This window comes from Haliaeetus leucocephalus, unplaced genomic scaffold (genome assembly GCF_000737465.1).
Source record: "Haliaeetus leucocephalus isolate CR32 unplaced genomic scaffold, Haliaeetus_leucocephalus-4.0 Scaffold848, whole genome shotgun sequence".
In the NCBI taxonomy this organism is placed as follows: Eukaryota; Metazoa; Chordata; class Aves; order Accipitriformes; family Accipitridae; genus Haliaeetus; species Haliaeetus leucocephalus.
The window spans coordinates 9,093,712-9,112,015 of NW_010973284.1; the positions used below are offsets into that span (position 1 = coordinate 9,093,712).

Consider the following 18,304-nt stretch of genomic DNA (forward strand, 5'->3'; position numbering starts at 1 on the left):
CTGCCCTTCACCCTGGCCTCAGGCCTCCTCTGGGCTAAAACCGGACAGGAGGGTGGCTGAGATGCTCTCCTGCTCCCCACCAGCCAAAAAAGTGGCAAAATCCATCCCTTTTCCCATCTTTGCCACTGCAGATGGAAAGAGGTCCCTGACATCTCTGCTGCACCCCCCCCCAGCACCCCAGCCCCAGGGGACATAGCCATGGGGAGGGGTTTGAAAACACCTCATCGACCTGTCTGCAAAATGTTTGTAAACCAAAGCGTCGGCGCCAGCCCCACGCTGGGGGGAACCTGACCTCTACCCCCCCTGCCCCGGCAGCTTCCCAGTCCCTGTTGTCGGGGGTAACCCTATACCGCGCTGGTGGCCCCTAATGCAGGATGTATAGATCTGTTGGGGCTGGGTGCCTCCTGCCCCCAACTAATGCAGCCGATGAGACTTCATTATGGGGGTGTCCCCTGAGGTGTGCCCTTTGCCCTGCCCTCCTGGCTCTATGGGGGGGCACAAGTTGGGGAACCCCATCCATGGTGGGGCAGAGATGCGTCATTGCAGGGGGGGATGCTGGGCAGGACCCTAGGTCCAGTCCTGCCCCAGCATCTCCCTGCATCTGTCCCTGCACCCCAAATAGGATCGGGGCTCCCCTTTGGGACATTACCCACATCCAGGGGCTGTGGTGTGGGCGAGGTGGGTGTGGGGTTATGTGGGGGGGTGTCTCCTCCACTGCCTCTCGCCTGCAAAGGGAAACACAGAAAGGCGGAAAGCGCCCAAGAAGATTTATACTTGTTTAATTAATGTCAAATGTAGTTTACAAACGGGAGTGACAAGTACCTCTTTGTATAATATACACCGACACACAATCATCGACACACCGGAATATCGCTTTGTGCAACTGGGATTCTTTGGGCAAAGATAGGTAACTCCGATATTTCAATTTTTTTTCTTTTTTAAAATCATTTAAACTCATTACAGAAGAGGGGAAGCGGCGGATGCCTGTTACAAACCGGGATGCCTCTCTCCCCAGCCTTCCCCCTGCAGCCCCCCCTTGAAAACAGGGGATGGCTTTACAATTAAACCAAAAAATGAACAAAAAATAAACCCCAAAACAAAGAACCAATGACTAGTTACATATGGTTTTACACATACGTACATAAAGAACACGGCTGGTCCACAACACCCGCCAGAAAGCCTGGCTCCCTCCCAGGGCCTATTTCCAAGGAAGGGCTGGGGTGGGGTGTCCTGCCCTCTCCCCCTTCCCAGCTGCCTCTCAAACCCACCCACTGCATCCTCTCCACATCCATCTCTGAGACCTCAGCGCCAGCACTCAGGCACCGCAACCCCGGCTGGGTGGCACTCGCAGTCCAGCCATGCCCCCCCCCGCCCATTTTTCCCCCTTTACAAACCCAGACCCAAGTTCTGTGTGCCTGCCCTTCCCCTGGCCGAGTGCTGCTGGCCGGAGGGTTACCCAGCAGTGACAGCCCACCGCTGTGGACCCTTTCCCTGCCCGCAGCCTCCCCAGGGGAAGCAGGACCCTGCCGGGGTGCCTCGGCTTTCTCTGGTCCCGGGGAGCCCTGCAGGGATGCGCCCCTGAGCAGGGGAGGCTGCATCTCTCTGGTCTCAGAGGCCACCACACTGCTTTGAGCTTCGAGACCCGGGAAACTCTCAGTTAGGAATTGTCATCTTTTGCCAAGATGCTTATAAAATACCGCTCCTTCAATTTGGTTTGGTTTTTTTTTTTTTTTTTGGGGTGCAGTGGGATCCTTCTGAAATCACTTGGGAGATGCCGAGGACAGCAGCTGCTCTCTGCAAAACAGTATCAAGCTCAGAGCAGGGAAGTGGTGATGGGACCGTCACCCCAAAGGCATCCTGCCTCCCCAGCCCTTCCCTCTCTGGAAATGCCCCGGCAGCCCAGCAGCACTGGGGTCCCAGCTCCAAACCCCTCATCCACTGCTGTTTCCAGACTGTCTTAGAATGCCCCAGCCACGTTGTGCTGCCAGGTGGGATCTGCTTGGAAAGACCCTGCAGGACTGGGGGAGATGAGCTTCCCCATCTCCCTGTCTTCTGGCTTCGGGGAGCTGGCACCCCGCGACTGCTCGGGGCAGGGCTGGGAGAAGTCAGCACATGGGGCATGCATTCGCCTTGGGAAATGGATCAGTATCTGTTTCTTGGGTCCTAAAAATAAAAGAAAAATCAACAAAAAAACAGGCCAGATGGCAGCTTTGGTTAAGGCTGAGGATACGGGAGACAGGGACAGGCATGAGGGACTGTGTGGAAGAAGCTGGAGCTGCGGCGAACCTCTGGCTCCGGCTGGAAGCATCTCCGCTCACCGCAGCCTGCGGGCAAGCCCTGGGGGTGGCCATGAGGACGAGACAGGGCTGGCTTGGCTCTCCGCCCTACTGCCAAAACCTCTTTTGCAAAACGCAGGCTCCAAGCGAGTGGGAGCTGGGGGAAACTGGCGCAGGGTAGGGCTGGCTCTGCAGGGGCTTGCGCATCTCTGCTGGGCAGCGCCGGGGCCCGCTGCAGCCAGCACCGCCAGGGAACCGGCCGAGCCTCTCCGGGCAAGGCCACCAGTAGGGCCATCCTGTCCCCTGCCATCCCTCGTGCCCTGCCGTCCCTCCCCGTGCCCGCTGCTTCCCCGCCGTCCTGCCTCGGCAGCGGGCACCGGGAGCAGCTCAGGCATCCTCGGCCAGCAAACGCTGCCCGCAGGGGAGGAGAGGAAAGCCAAGCAAGGCAGGGGCAGGGGAAGGGGCTACGGCCTTGGAGGAGGCACGAGGGGGTCAGCCAGACCCTCGAGCAGGCACTGCTGGCCGGGGGAGAGGGCAGCGCTCTGGCAGGCTGCCTCCCTCCAGCTCCGCACCGTTTGCCCCTTCCCCAGCTGGGAAAGGCAAAGGGGGCTGAGCCAGATCCCCCCGCCCTGCCCGGTCCCCCGGCGAGGAGTTAAAAGCCGTGTCTTTCCGGGGATAATGATTCTATTATAAATAGCCCCATTAGCTACAACTAATGACAAAAATCCACCTCCTCTACTCCCCATAAGTTCTGTAAGTTATGGGCAATGCTACAGCCATTACTAAAAGCTGTTAACTTCATATCTGAATGAGGAAATATACACCACAGAACATTAAACCATTTATATTATATATATGTATATATATACTTTTTTTAAACTAATGACTTTAATGCCAAAACTTTGCTGAACCAAGAAAAATATGGGTTTAATGTTCTCTGCTCATTTTTTTTTCTTCTTTAAAAAAAATACAACCCAAAAAAAAAGGGAAACTTATTAGTATGTAATGTTTGAGTCTATCCCATTTATACACAACATTGTAAACATATATAATCTATATTACATGTGCTTCATTTCTGCCTGGGTGTGTTTTTTTTTTTCTTTAAACCTTTCTTTATCACTAGAACACCACAAAAAACCAAAACAGAACCAAACCAAAAACCAAACCAAAACAAATAAAAACAAAACAAAAAAACTGAACAAAGAACACAAGTTACAGGTTATTTAACATCTTTCTGTCAAGGGTCCCTTCCCCAGTCTCCTGGGGGCAGAGTGGTCAACAACACAGTCCAAAGGAGGGCTCACAAGCCATCCGCGATGCAAAGCCAGCTCCAGGGAATGGGTGGATGGGGAATACTGGTTTTAAAAAAGGGGGCTTCACAACAAAGGGTTTGGTTTTGCCCGCTGCAGATGCTGAAGGAGGTCCCAACATGTGGGACCTGGGAGTCAAGGCTCCCCACTGCTCCTGTATCCTCAAGTCCATGTCTGGAGTCTCTGGTTTGTTTTTTCTTTAAATTTTAAAACGTCTTTTTTTTGTTGCTGTCGTTCTTCTCCCCCTTGGTGTGATGAGCTGAGCCGAGTAGCTGGGTCCCTCCCGCTGGGTCCTTCATAAGTAGATGCGCCGAAGGTCTCCAGGAGACGTGATGGTGTTACACTGGGGACAGAGCTTCTTGGCACCCTGCAACCGGCAGACGAGATGAAAAGTGTGAGAGAGCGAAGGAGGACAACCCGCATGACCCTGCCGTTGGCCTGGGATCTCAGGGGGAGCAGCACAGGAGCAGGGGCAGCAAGGCCACCCTCCTCCCCCTCCAAGCAGGGCCATGTTCTCCCAACAGCAGGCAGAACCTGTGAGAAGGGGGAGCCCCGATGCCTTTCTTGCCTGCCCTGCAAATCCCTTGTGCCAGCAACTCCAGTTGCTGGCATGAGGCAGCTGGGCAGGCAGGAGCTCTGCAGGAGGCTGAAACCCAGAGCCAAGGTGTGTCACCAAACACAGCAGCTCCAGGGAGAGAAGTCTCTGCAGACGGATCGGCCACAGCCCCCTGTCCCGCTGCGCTGTCACCACTGGCTGCCAGGCAGATCTGCTCCTTTCTGCTTCCCTTGCTCACCTCCAGCCCTCAATGAGCCAGTTCACGTCACTGAGCAAGCAGAAAACCAACCCAGCTGGAACAAGTGCAGCTTTCAGCTGGGATGACTGAACTGGTTCATGGTGGGGTTGGACCAACCCTTTCAGGGCAGCACAGCTGGGGACTACCTTGGCCATCCTGCAAAAGCCCCAGAGCTGCTGGCATAAAGGAACTCCCCGTCCTGTCCCCTTGCAGAGATGCTGCGGAGACGAGTCTGTTCTGCCAAGGTGAGCTGAAACCAGCAAACTGTGATGTGAGCTGGGGCGAGGTAATGGGCGGCCGACATGAACACTACGTGAAATAAAACAAAGGCTGATGTGCCATCTGTCACCGAGCCTGACAGCAAGAGGGTGTTAATATGCCTCAGAATCGGGGTCAACCTAAGCTGGTCATCATTAGATTGGCAGATGTGACAGACAGTTGATGGGAAAAATGACAGAAAGATGGCTCTGCTGTGAGGCAGCCTCCTGTCTACAGCACCAGCAGCACAGGAAATTGGGATGTCCTGGCTTTCAACACCGACCACAACCTCAACACGACCTCCCGCTGCACAGAACTGAGCATAGGCTCTGTCTGAGCACCCTGAGTTTTGCTCACCACAGTCAGACAGGCCCTTCCAGCAGCTAACGCCCCACGCTCGGTGTGACAAGCGAGCTGACAGGCACGCAACATGCCGTGTGAGAGCCTGCTGGCTTGCACGGGGCTTGCTGGCAAAACTGAAGCCATTTGGTTCAGTGCTGCTGCTGCTCTCCCTTAGCAGGGCTTGTTTCAGTACCTGCAGCAGTAAGCGTGGCAGCTTGCAGGGCATGGACTGAGTGGCAGGGCAGGACCATGACCTGTCACACTGCTTCGGTACTGCTACCTGCATTTGGGTACATCCCTAGCAGAGGAGGTGGCACTGCTGCTTACAAAAGGCAAGCATTCTTAGAAAAGGTCCTCTCTGCTCTGTGACAACACCTGCAGAGACAGGACAGGGGCTTTCTCCCCCAGAAGCTCCTTGGACTAAGAAGAACCTGGAGGAGAGAGCCCCAGGTACAGAAAATTTACACAGGTGCAAATAATTGACAAGGATGCAGCTCCAAAGAGGTACAAGTCATGTTTGCTCTGCAGTATTGAGTACTACTGAAAAGGCCCTGCAGACCAGCTTCGAACCAGCCCCCTCCCTGCTCCCAGTGCACATTATTCCTTGCAGACATGGACTTCACACGGTCACTGTTCCTCAAGCTTTGGACTTCTGAGCAATCAGGCTCCCGTTGGATACCCTTTGCTGCTAGTGGTTGAGCTGCTGCCCCGACACACATGGGAACCACAGGCACTTGCACCTGAGATGTAAAACACCCACGCACAAAGTCCTGTTGAACTAGAATTGAATGAAACGCATAATGGACACCTAAGACACCTTGGACATCACTCTCAGGGTGAGTGACAGACTGGCAGTGGGACAGACCACTGGTGGTCTGGATGGTGCACCTAGCTCTGATGCTGATGCCCGTGGGCCCATCCTTCTAGCTGTCTGGGACCTATCTTATTCCCTGTCTAACTACTGAGTCTGTTTAGATTTTCAGTGTTCTGCAACAGGGACCATCTCATTGTGCCTGTGCAACGCATCGGGCAGCCCCATGCACCGGTCTTCACACAGTGGACTTGGCATGCTGGATTTCGGGAAGAGCAAGCACAAACCACAGCTGGAACAAAAGGCTTAAAACCCTGATGAAACTGAAGACCGCCTGCACTGGACTTTAACAGAGCCTGTTTATGTAACACGCCCCTTTGCTTGTGCTCAAGACCAGAGCTTTGAATCTCCATCATTAGAAAAGGGCAAACTCTAACCCTGCATGTCCCAGTAAAAACTTCCTGCAGCAGCTACAACAGGTAGGAGACAAAAATCTAAAAAACTGCCCCCTCCGCCACCTTTAAAGCCATTGTGGGCCAGGCTACATAGCAGCACTGCCAAGGAGGGGCTCACTAATCTGGATGCAAATGCCATGAAACAGGCTGTTTCAACTGAGTCCCTGCTCAGGCCTGCATTGCCATGCAGCTCCCTGGTCCTCAGAGGTGCCTGTTTCATCTGGTTGGCCTCTTGGCATTGTCTTTGTAGCTGGAGGGTCCCAGGGAAGTGGCATGGAGGTGCTGAGGAATTAATTCACAGCATGTTGTCAAAGGGGCAGCAGTTGGCAGCTGCCGGTTTGAGCTTTCCTGCGTGCTCTGACAAGCAGAAGTAAGTATGCATGGGGACTTCAAGGCGTTCCAGATATGACTACTGCACACATCTGTGTCCATGCTCTCCTTCCCAAGAAGGGCACAGCTTATTGGCAAGTGACAAAAAAGCATCCAACTGAGTACCTGGAGTTTCTAACTCTCTGGACAATGCGCCAGGGAGAGGTACCTTCTGCAAAACCAGTCTCCTGACCCATCAAATGCCTCAGTCTGCATTCAGTCTGGGGTGAAGGATGAAGGAAAGTGCTTGCTGCCACCTAAAACCATGCCCCCTTTTCTTCAGCGCTCTTGTGCAATGCTGAAAAGAACTTCAGCAGTTACCAGCTCTGCTGAAGTGGGAGATGTTTGGCTGTATGTGGGTGGGGAGGAACACTGAACCCCTTGAGTTCATTTTTGCTAAAAGCAAACCTCCGCTGCTGCCATCCACTGTCTTGCATCTTGTACTCTGTTCTGGGATTTGGAGGTGGACTGAGACAGCTGCAGGCAGATATGCGTGACCCTTAGCAAGGGAAACCTCGCTAACACAGACTAGACAGCTCAATGTGGGAAATTTCGGAAGGACAGATTCCTGGAAAGCCATCCTGCCCAGGTCTCTCCAAAGCCTGTGCAGGTGCTCACTATAAGCACAAGTCCTCCACACTCAGCCCACAGGATGGCAGAACAAGCCTGATTAAACCGACTGCAGCTTTGCTCCTCTCTTCTGTGGCAAAGCAAAGTCAGGTATGCAATTCCTTTACACTACAGGGAAATGGAAGATGGGTGGATTTATCCTGGCAGACCCTGGGATCTCTGTCCCAGAGATTTGCTTTCTGCACCACATGCTGATGGCTTTAGGGGGATCCACGCTCCCCACCTAAGGCTGAGAGCTGCACATGGGCAGCCAGGGCCAAGTTTTCAACCACACCAGAAGGCAGAACCCAACCACATGTCGCTTGACCCATTTTCTGAAAAAGTTACATGACCTGATTGCAGATTCATTTAGGGCAGTGGTGGATGTTGCTTCACCTGCACGCGGGGAAGGCAGCTCATCTTGAGCTCTGAAGCCTGGGCTCACTGGAGGGAACGACAGCATCCTAAAGACCTTCAGCAGTCTGGCCTGAATGCTGTGCAGGCTGACTCCACGTGGCACACCGGGCCCAGGTCTCTGGGTCTCCCTAGTACTTATGCTTGGTATTAAACAGTTCAAGCAAAAATAATGACTTTGGACCCTTGGGGAAGCCTTTTTCTTTTTTTCTTTCTTTTTTTTTTTAAACTATCATCCTCTGCACACATCAGCATGTGTGTTAAATTCAGAACTAAGTCCTGATTTTTTCTTTTTAGATTGAAATTGCTTAGAACCTTGTTCCTTACATCTGACTTTTCGACGTAGGTGTACAACATTATTGGCACTAGCATTTAAGCTCTCCTCTCTTGTAGAGAGGCACACAAGCTTGTACACACACACATGCTGGCACAGGCACAATGAAAAAGCATTTGCTCCCCCACTGCTCACCTGCCAGCTGGGGTTACTAAACTTTTCCCTTGAAATAAAAATGCTGTGGAATAATAAGTCCCACCTGTCGGCCATTTCTTTCTTTCTTTTTTTTCCAGGTCCTTCTGCTCCTTTCATCATAGCTTCATGGAAAAGCCTTGATGTGTTATAGCTGCGTGTGCTAGAGTAAAGGCCACCTCAGCTTTTCCATTATAAACCCCAGTTTTGAGGGGTTTATAAAACTCTGCTGCAAGAAGTTTGCTCCAGGGCTGTTACAAAGCAAAGAAAAGGGGCTGGAACCAGGATGGAGTTTATTTTTTCTCCTCCTTTCTTAATTAAAATTTGGCAAGTGATTGATCCACAATACAGGCTAATCACTTGGGGTAGTAGTTTGAAAAATACATTAACGAGAGCTGAGATGTTGAGAAGTCGTTAGGGCTCGCATGGTGCCAGGAAGGATTGGAGTATTTTGTCTTAAAGTTGCCTCTTAAAGAAAAAATGGTGTGACGTCTGCTATAAATTGGCTAAAGCAAGAAAACTCAAAAGGAAGGATTTAGGCACTTCCTGCTGTCCTGTGGGTCTAAAAATGGGCAATTTCCAAGCAGAATATGCTACCAGGCACAGAGAATAAAGAGACACACACACACAGAGCAACTTTGTCTACACAGTGCCACTCTCAAACCTGGGCTCAAAGCTTGCCTGTTTTATAGGAAGGAAAACCAAAGTAGAGAGATGACAGAAGGGACCCAAACCAAGAGCCAGCTTCTGCCAGGAGAGGAATCGAACTCCAAGATCCAATTCTCAACCAAGGCGACAGCCCCCTTTCCCACTCATGCCTCCATATGAAGTCGCAGCTTCTTCTCTGCAAATGCTAACTCCCAGAGAAGCAGCTGTTCACCACTGCCATTGTGGGGTACCTCCAGTTGTCAGGCAATGGGGTTAAAGCAATCAGGAGAGCAACCTTTTTCACAGAGCGTCCTCAAAGGGTGGAGCTCACCTCCACAGGTTTTTTGGAGGCCAAAACTGAAATATATTAATAAATAACCAGACAACCTCATGGCAGATAGGAACATAATGAAGGATCAAGCGCAGCATCCTCCACGCAGCTGTTGACTCAGGTGGTCCCTATGTTGCTGGAAGCACTAAGGAATCACCCAGAAGGATTGCTCTGTATCTGCACTGTTTCTTACAAAAAGACTCCAGCCCGCATGGGATATATGGTATTATAGCCTAGAAAAAGCGACAAGGCTAAGAACATAGTAGTGTAATCTACCAAAGATATAAATGTGTCAACTGCAGAGAATACACATCTATTGATGGATCCCCTGGAAGCATATTCTGTGATGAAGAAGGCTTTTTAGAAGTGATTTTGTCCTGCTCTTGCAGTTGTCATTTTCAAGTAAGCCCAAGACAGTCAAGCACAAGCCTGGGGTCAGCAAATACACATAGGAAATGCCGGATCTGGCTGTACAGGTGATGGGGGAAACTCAGCAAACTGCACCTGCTCAAATAAAGCTGCCCTCTTTCAGCCCCTGCATGCCTGCACTCACCAACAGCTCCATCGCTGTCAAACAACAGCCTGACTTAGCTTTTAACTGCATTTACTTTGTAAGGAAGGATACCAGGGTTTGGGAGATCACAGAACTACAGCTCAGAGGGATGTCAAGAACTCACCAACTCATTCCCCTGGCAAGATCACCTCAACCTGAATTACTGCTGACGGACACCCATCAAACCTGTTCTCACAAACCTCCAAGGATGGAGGCTCCAAACCTCCCCAGTAAAGCACTGCAGCAGATTGCCAATCTCTACTGTCAGAGCACTCTCCACAGGAGAAGGAAAATATGAATCTCGCCCACTAGTAGCCGTAGGGTCCCTCTCAGTTAATGGCGAAGGACAGAGAAGGGGCAGACAAACCTCTTCCAGAGGGAGATTCATCCCCCATCACCCTGTGACTCAGGGCTGCAGTCCTACCACCAGTTGAGGACGGACACGCGCTGTGAGGGTCACGTCGATCTTCAGGGAAATGAACCCCACCTCCCACTGCCCAGGCTAAGCCTCCCTCCTGCAACACTATTTCCTCTCCTGTCTTTGAAGAACCTGCATGTGTTTTCAGGGGTTTCCAAAAGGGATCACAGGGAAGTTACTCCAGGCTTGTGTCCCAGTTTCTGTGTAACTCGAAGATATCAACTAGCTCTATGCACGCCGGATGGATGAATGAAAAATGTCACTGTGTTGAGTGCCACAGCCAGCCAGCAAGTAGGGAGTAGCAAGCTCATTGGTGTGGTTTGACACAGCAATACAAAACCAGTAGACAAACCCAGCTGACAAAACAGCTAATATGATTTCCTGGGAGCCCAGGCACAATCACACGGCATCAAGCAACAAGTTCGTGTATCTCCCTTGTCTCCATTCCTGTTGTGCCTACTACCAGACAGCTGCGCACACCGTATGCAGTGTACAGCACACCTTTAGTCTGTGGCCCCTGGACTGCAGCCCTCAGGCAGACTGGTTCTGCTCACAGAGCAAGTGGAAGGAGAGAAAACCACTCAACTCATCATGTCCTGATGCTGGGTGAAGGGATGGTTCCTCCCTTTGTCCATGGCCACCCTGAGGATCATCTAACCAAGCAGCTTCTACTGGCACTGAGGCGCTGGCTAACTCAGTGAGCACTACAATCTCAGTTCTCTTAAACCATCTCCAGCGTCCTTTTCTGTAACCCCAGCCTTTCCTTCACGTTAATCCAACACAGCAACAGAGATAGAGGTGGAGTCTGCTCTGGGTGAAATGTTTCATCCCCAGAACTTGGAGCCAGTTTGATGCACTGAGCTCTAGTACAACAGTACCTAAGCTAGAGAGCCCAGCAACCATTTGTAGAGTTGGTGGTTAAAAATCTCTCCCTTAGCAATGTAAGTGTTATAATTTGGAATTGGACATCAAGAGCCAGAAGTCCAAAAATCGTATTTTCAGAAAGCCTAAGTGCTTTAAAGATCCAGTCCTCATCAGTGCCCTAGACACCACCAAAGTCAGAGGATACCAGAGATGCTCAGATCACTGTAGCATCGTATCCCAGAAAATGTTTAAACCTTAAACCTTTTAAAAAACACTTCACCTCCTCTGGTCCATAGACTGATGTGAGCATCAAATTTCACCCTGTCTCCAATACCCTGCAGAGGTTTAGAAATGCTCCCAGGCACTGTGAGCGTTCAGTTCCAGGGCCTTGTTCAATACACGGTCCTCCCTCTCTCTCTCAGACACACTCACGCTCTAATTTAATATTAGATCTCGGCTGGGCATATAAACCACAGGCGCACAGGAGAAAGGGGACTTTTCACCAGCAGGGATGGCAGATCTCCAGAATGTTCAAAAGGGGCCGGAAGCCCGACACAACCCACCAGCCCCAACTCCTATTAACTCCAACAAATTGTTTATTGCACAACAGAAGAAAAATGTTGCCCCTCTCCCCCAGCCAAGTCTTTCCATGTGTGCTGCACGCGCAGGCTCCCTCCTCCCGGCCCCGCTGGGGAGCCAGCTTTATACCCAGGGAAAGGTAACAGCAGCGATTATTACACACACTATCCCACAGCTCCTCGCTTGTTAAAAAAAACAAGAGTCTCTTTTGTGCCCGAAATAAAAGGAGATACCTTAATTAGAACAATGCAGGTTGGTGAGCATTAAACACTGAGCCCAGCTGCTGTATGCCATTAAATTCATAAAAAAGGAGGGGGGAAGGAGGGCAGTCTTAACGAGATTACACACATTGACTTTGATCAAGACACAAAAGCACCAAGGCGTTCCAGGGTTTTTATTGCTGTCTTCGGGCTACATTTTAATGGTTACATTAGAAACATGCGAACACAGGCTGGGAGATTTTTTTTGAGACGGGAGAGGGAGTGCAAGCATGCCTTGTGAAACGGCCTGGCTTAATAAATTGGGGGCTGCAGGGAGAGGCTAGGACTGGGGAACACATGAGTAGCCACTTATTAATTGCTTCCCCTGTGCAAGTGCCAAGTCCTAACATGATGTCTTGCTGGACTATTCCCATCCCACCTGCCTGGTCGGCAGAAGAGCCACGTGCAGACAGCACACCGCCAGCTCCATCCCCACCTTCTTCACAGAATTCTAGGGGGGAGATGGCTCCCCCTCTGCAAGGGTAAATGCTAACCCCTGAGCACCTGGCGTGGGGTTTCCCCATTCTCATGAGCAGCTGTGACTGCTGTATATGAAACAAAGGGGCCTGGCTGAAGTTGAACTAAGTTGCCGCTGGGCCTAAGAACAGGCTGAAATCGGTGCCACAGATTTAGAAGATGACTTGAGGCTGCTGGGAATACGAGAGGACAAAGACTTCAGAGTAAAGAAAATGAAAAAGAAATTAGCGTTTTATCCTCTGCTTGTAGCACTGCTGAAGGACAAGATTACTCTTCACTTAGCAAAGGTGGCAGAGCACACATTCATCCAAACACCTCACAGCTATGTACCCACATATGTGTCTTTTATAACATGCTGCTAAAATGTTTACAAAAGCTTGTATAATCTAAATAGTGACGGGGTGTAGCTGAAGAGCTATAAAATACAGCCTAAGGGATAGCCAAGTTATTGAGTTGCTATTAGTACTCAAGCCCACAGGCGCTTCACTGTCCTGGTAACTTTTCTTGGACAAGACTTTTAAAAGGCAGGATTTAAAGGAGCACGATCAGCTTAATCATAATTCCAAGCACACAACGTGTTCTATAAAGTAGATTTTGTAATGCCTTACAGGAACAGTTTTTAGGAGTGGCATTCCCTTACATTTTTTGCAACCCAACACTGTATCATCTTGCTAACAGGAGAACTAGAAAGAACAACTGACTATTTTCCACTCCCCAACCTGAGCAAAATGAAAGCTTGAAAATCAGCTGCACAGGGGACATTAAAGGCTGATTATAAAGCCCACAGTTTTAACACAGGAAAGGAAAACACTTTATTTAATAACGGCTTAAATTTTAACCTGATGTCCTTTAATACATGTATAAATTACTACTGCACTGGGTCACCTATTCAATGTTCAAGACAGTCCCCAATCTTCCAAACAGAATGACATACGCTTGAAAACTGCACAGTGCTATTTCAAATAATCTGAAAAATATAGATTCATATTCATAAAAGCTCCCTTCCATATCCTCTATCCTAAAGATGATTCCCTTTGCTTCAGAGGAATATTAGGTTTCTCAGAAGCTACCCATTCCATGAAATCTCAGTGGATTTGGCCTCCATTCTCACAGCTTTACCTCTCTGCATGGATGCCCCACAGGAAATTACTGTAAGGCAAGTTGTCCCCGGCACAGAGCTGTTACATGAGCAATGGCTGTCCCCACGGCAGCAGAGGAGCAAGCAAGGGGCAGGACTGCACTTGACTGCACAGGTCATGATGACTCAAATGAAACTCACTCAAGTCAAAGCTAGAGTGAGGTCTTAAACAGCAAGGCTTGGGAAGTCTGCATGCACAGCACTCAGATTGTTTAAAATAAAGCAAAAAGCACCTTTCCCTGCGGTGATTTAAAATAAAGAATCCCAGAAGAGCGGAAAAAGCCTGTAAGTCAACAAGAAAGAAGCCAAGAGCCTCACCAGAGTCCGCAGCCAGCATTCTTCACAGTGCACATGCCAGCACTGAATGGAAGTCAGGGGCATTGTATAGGAGTCCTGAGGAGAAGAAGGAAACAGGTTACTTCCACAGCAGGGATCTACTGATTCTTTGCTCCCAACCCCATCACCACACCTTTCTTTGTGGATAACGTTGCCTTGTATTTTGTATTTTAAAAAAATAAGCTTGTGTAATACGTAAGTTTGTGTTTTTTGTAATGCTTATGTAGTGGAGGCAGAAAGTCTCCCACAGTCCATTTTTCTAGCTTCCCAGAACTCCTGTTGGAAGCCCATAATCCACTCAAGTGGTGACCTGGCTCAGCACAGTTATCACAAGACCATCTGAAGTTGCTGTGGCCACCTGCCATTATTCTCATCAGAAAGGTCACCAGATCATACAAAAACCAGTGACAGGGTAAGATTAACCCTCATCACAACTCTTAGCTCTGCAGGAACAGCTTAACTACGTCCCAAGAATACTGCTGCTATTTCAGCAGATATGCCTTCTCTTGAGTATTTTCTATCGTTGCTAATACACCTCTGGAAATCAGCAGCAAGCTGTCGTCCCTTCTGTGGGATGAGAGACGGGGACTGCACTCCTTACCTACAAGTCATGAACTGGGATAGAAAGCATCATGCATCAAGCTGAAGTTGCAGAGGGAGCCCTCTGCCAAGCAGAATTTTCTCCTGCTATCAGCAGAATAAAAATCTAACAGGAGATGCAAAGCTTTGCAGGCTCAGACCATCAGAGGGAGCTGCTGCCCTTCTTTAAGAAGGCCAGAGCCTCGCCACAGAGCAAGCAGGACATTGACAACTTTTAAATGCTCAGGCAACATTCCTGTTCCCAAATCATATGGTGGGTCTCAGATCACAGATTCTGCTCTCTCCTGTGTATGTAAATCTGCACCTGCAGGAAGAGGACGCTGGTATCTGGGAGTTTTCTATAGGAAGGCTGAAAGTCTTCCGAAGTTGGGGCTTTCTTGGCCCTGATACAGATGGACAGCTACAAATACCAGTGGAACAATGTAATGCATACAGAAATTTCAATTGCTAAAAAGACCTAGCACCTTCATTTGGAAGGCTAATTGGTGTATAGGGACAAAGATGAGTTACCCCACTCCACCCGAAAAAGGAGAAAAGCTTCTCCTCTCCTCGGCAAAGATACCAAGACATTTCTGATTCATTACCAGAAGTGGAGTGCTACTCACCATGCAAATGAGACATTTATAGCGGTCCCCACGGGAAAGCTGCCTTTCTAACTCACGGACACGAGCCTTTAACGCTTCAAATGTTGTCACTGCAGAGTCTTCTGTAATTCTGCAACAGATGATGGAGAGTGAGCATCACTGAGCACCCAAGATTGTTAAGAGTTTGGGGGAAAAAGGATCCCACAACAGGTACCACACAGCAAATGGCAACATTCGAACTAATACATCCAACTTGGGGTGAAGAAGAATTCCTGAAAAGCCCAGTGTGAATTCTTTGATGTATCCTATTAAACACTTTCAAACACATCATGACAGAACACAATGGGGCTGGGGTTGCCAGCTTCACACAAAGCAAGTTTCCGCAAGACACGGGCATTTAAAGAACAGATTTTTTTTGGGGTTTTTTGTCTCTTTTCTTGTCTCCCTTGAGAGATTCCTTAGGACCAAATGCTTTGGACAAAGTTCTGTACGTTGCTCTAAAGCTAGTGAGATAACTTTCTGTGGGCAATAAGAGCTGCTCTTCCCCTTAGAGAATAGAGGTCTTTGCTGGCCATCAACTTTGTGAAACACAAAATCGGCTCATTACACAAGATCAACACAATGGTTTTACATTAAAGAAACCCCTAGCTTTTTGCATTCTAATACTGAAAAAAAGGAGAAACCAAAGCAACAGACACTGTGCCAACAGGGTGGCTATAAAAGCAGCTTTACAATCTCTGCTTTCCCATTTCCTAGGGTCATTTTTGATGGGCAACATTATCTCTTTTGTCACAGAGGCGCTGTGCTGAGGGCAGGCAAGTGTATTTTCATGGTTCTGCAAGGCTGGTGAAAAGAGCAACTTCCCAACCTAAAAGCAAGGGCAGACAGCAATGCTTAGCAAATGAGATGCAGGGAGCATTACAGACAAGGATGTGTCACTCCAGCATGCTGCAAAATCTGATTTCTACACAGTGCAGACATAGGGAGGGGCCCTCAAGCATTCCGCAGAAAAGGTTTAGAGTATTGCATTGACATTAAGGCTTTCACTCTTGCAAAAAACCAAACCAAACCAGCAATTTTCACGTATGTTGGTGAATTTCAGGCCTGTCCAAGCAGACTCCAGCTCAGAAGAACCTGAAGAGTACCTCACCACTAGAAGCTGCATCAATCACAACATAACCCACAGTGGCACCTACCTGTTCTACCTTTTTAGAGGATGATTCATCAACAGGTGGCTAAAACATGGGTCTAGCGGAATTACTACAACCAATAAAGTGAGCTGCAATCTCAGCACTCCCGCTGCACACACACATTTGCTCCTTTGTTCATTAGTCACTTGTCACTGGCACGCAGGGAGGGACCTGAGGTATCTCCCATGAGGTGATTCTGCTGGCTTTTCCCAAGGCCCCGGAAACAGAGCTAGCTGAAAAATTCTTGAGTGATTTTTCTAATTATGACACTTCAGAAGAAACTGGAGCTGCAGGAGTGCATATGGTTAAGTACCAGTGTTATAAAGCTCCTCCAACTTCACTCCTACCTTTGTACAGATCAGACACTCTCTGCATGAGCGAACTGAAGAGAGATCTTCATCAGAAGGAGATTCATTGCAAATGACAGTTGCTAGGAAATGCTAACAATTTTAAAACTGCAAAAAAGGCAAAGAAATACACATGTCCCATGATAGCCTAGCGGATGAGGACCGCTGGGGGACAGGGACGCTGTGGATTCAAGTCTTGGTATCAATAAATAATCTTTGGAGCAAAATGAAAGAGCTTCAGTAGGAGACAGCGCTCCCCACTGTGAAACACCCACTTGCTCCTACTCATTGTTATAAATTATTATCACATCCCAGCTTGGGTTCTCACCCTCAAGGAAGTTGTTAGTGTTTTCAAAGAAAGTCTAGAAAGGTGTTAGTTTTGTCCAAGGAAGAAACAGAATTATTTATTTATAGCTTGAAGCTTATTGTTGGATGAAAAAATTGTTTCCCTGCCAATCTGGCCCACCAACAAACTGATGCTGGATGAAGGCTGCAGTTGAATTTGACTTTCTGGGATCCATTTCTCATTCCTGCATGCATTAAGGGCACTGGCTATGTAAAGGCAGCAAGTGTGGCTCCTGCCCAAAGGAGGTGGTAAGCAGAATCTCAACCCTTGCTAAATTCTCCTATTACTATCTTTGGAGCTATCTGTCCTCCTCTGAAGGGCAGACAACTCAGCAAGGAAAGGGAAAAGTTGATTCCTTGAGCAGATCCAAGCAAAGGCCAATTCATCCGCAGTCCCAGCCCAGTAACAGTCAACTCTTGAAAAGGAAAAATTTGCCACTGCAACAACTAGAGAAGATAGAAAATGGCTTGTTTATAGAAGTCTAAATGGCTGACCCCCATCGGCCAATTTCGGAAAGTCTCTGAGATAATCGCACCTGTCCAGTAATAAACGAATGAATCAGAAAAGGAGGCTGAATAGAGGTATAAGCAATAATGCTCAGAGGCTGCCTGATACAATGGCCAATCAATAGGAGGGCTGTAGATCAGGGTGCTAGTTAGCTGGAAAATTACCGCACCGCTGCGTGCGTCACGCTGTAGGGATCCTGGACAATCAATGTGGGAGGTATTGATTTAGTTATTATCACTTCATACGCTCCAGACATTGTTAAATATACATTTATTAACAAGACTGGGGTGCATTGGTAAGAGAGGGAGCTTTAGCCACTGCAGCATCTCCCAGCGCTGATCAAAGCTCAGCCGTGGCAGACTTTAAACTCCATGTTCTCCTTGCCAAGCGTGCTCTCAGGACAAATCCTGATGCACAGCGTAGTGCTAAAGATGCAGCTCCTATCTCCCAAGACAGAGGTTTTGGCCACAAACGAGTATCTTGCACTTGAGATTTCAGGAAAGCCTCTTGGAGCAGCAGCAACCAGGGACGTGGCGGCCAAGGGTCAACCCAAAGTGAGCGATAATTGCATGGTTGCTTCCGAAAAGCCAGAGGAAATGAGGTCAAGGGAAATAGGGAGAACATTAGTAAATAAAGGAAACTGGAACTACCTCCAGGGATGGAATAAAGACGAGAGTCACTTCCCATGTGTCTGGCTCCTGTGGTAGCCAGCACACTTGGGACACATGCCATTCCATTTAGTGACATTTTACCGTCAACCTGCTGCTTGTATCCTAAAGATAAGCATCGCTTAGGAGCAACTCTTCCTGCAGCAGCAATCTTGGGAACTCCCTCAGGCTTCCCTCTTGCGTGCACACCTCGTGTGCGCTTGTCCGGACACAGCTGGGAGCTGCTTGGGCAGTATTTTTACAGGGTAATGCTGCGGTGGACCGAGGGTCAGAAAGCCAAGCTCTTTGGACAGGGTAAGGCTGTGTACAAGTTACCCTGCCAAGGGAGGCAGAGGGAATTACAGGAAACAAGGA

At 49.0% G+C, this 18,304-nt stretch overlaps 1 protein-coding gene across 2 annotated transcripts in view; it reads right to left on the minus strand.

The window, feature by feature from the left end:
- Window positions 1–763: 763 nt before the first annotated feature.
- Window positions 764–18,304, minus strand: part of RNF220 (ring finger protein 220) — a 228,043-nt gene continuing 210,502 nt past the window's right edge. For both annotated transcript variants that reach the window (XM_010582480.1, XM_010582479.1), the window contains exons 12-14: window positions 14,914–15,022; window positions 13,691–13,765; window positions 764–3,953 (exon numbers count right to left, since the gene is read on the minus strand). In XM_010582480.1, coding sequence (XP_010580782.1) covers window positions 3,882–3,953; window positions 13,691–13,765; window positions 14,914–15,022 — 256 coding nt within the window. In that variant the 3' untranslated portion in view covers window positions 764–3,881. The remainder of the gene's footprint in view (window positions 3,954–13,690; window positions 13,766–14,913; window positions 15,023–18,304) is intronic.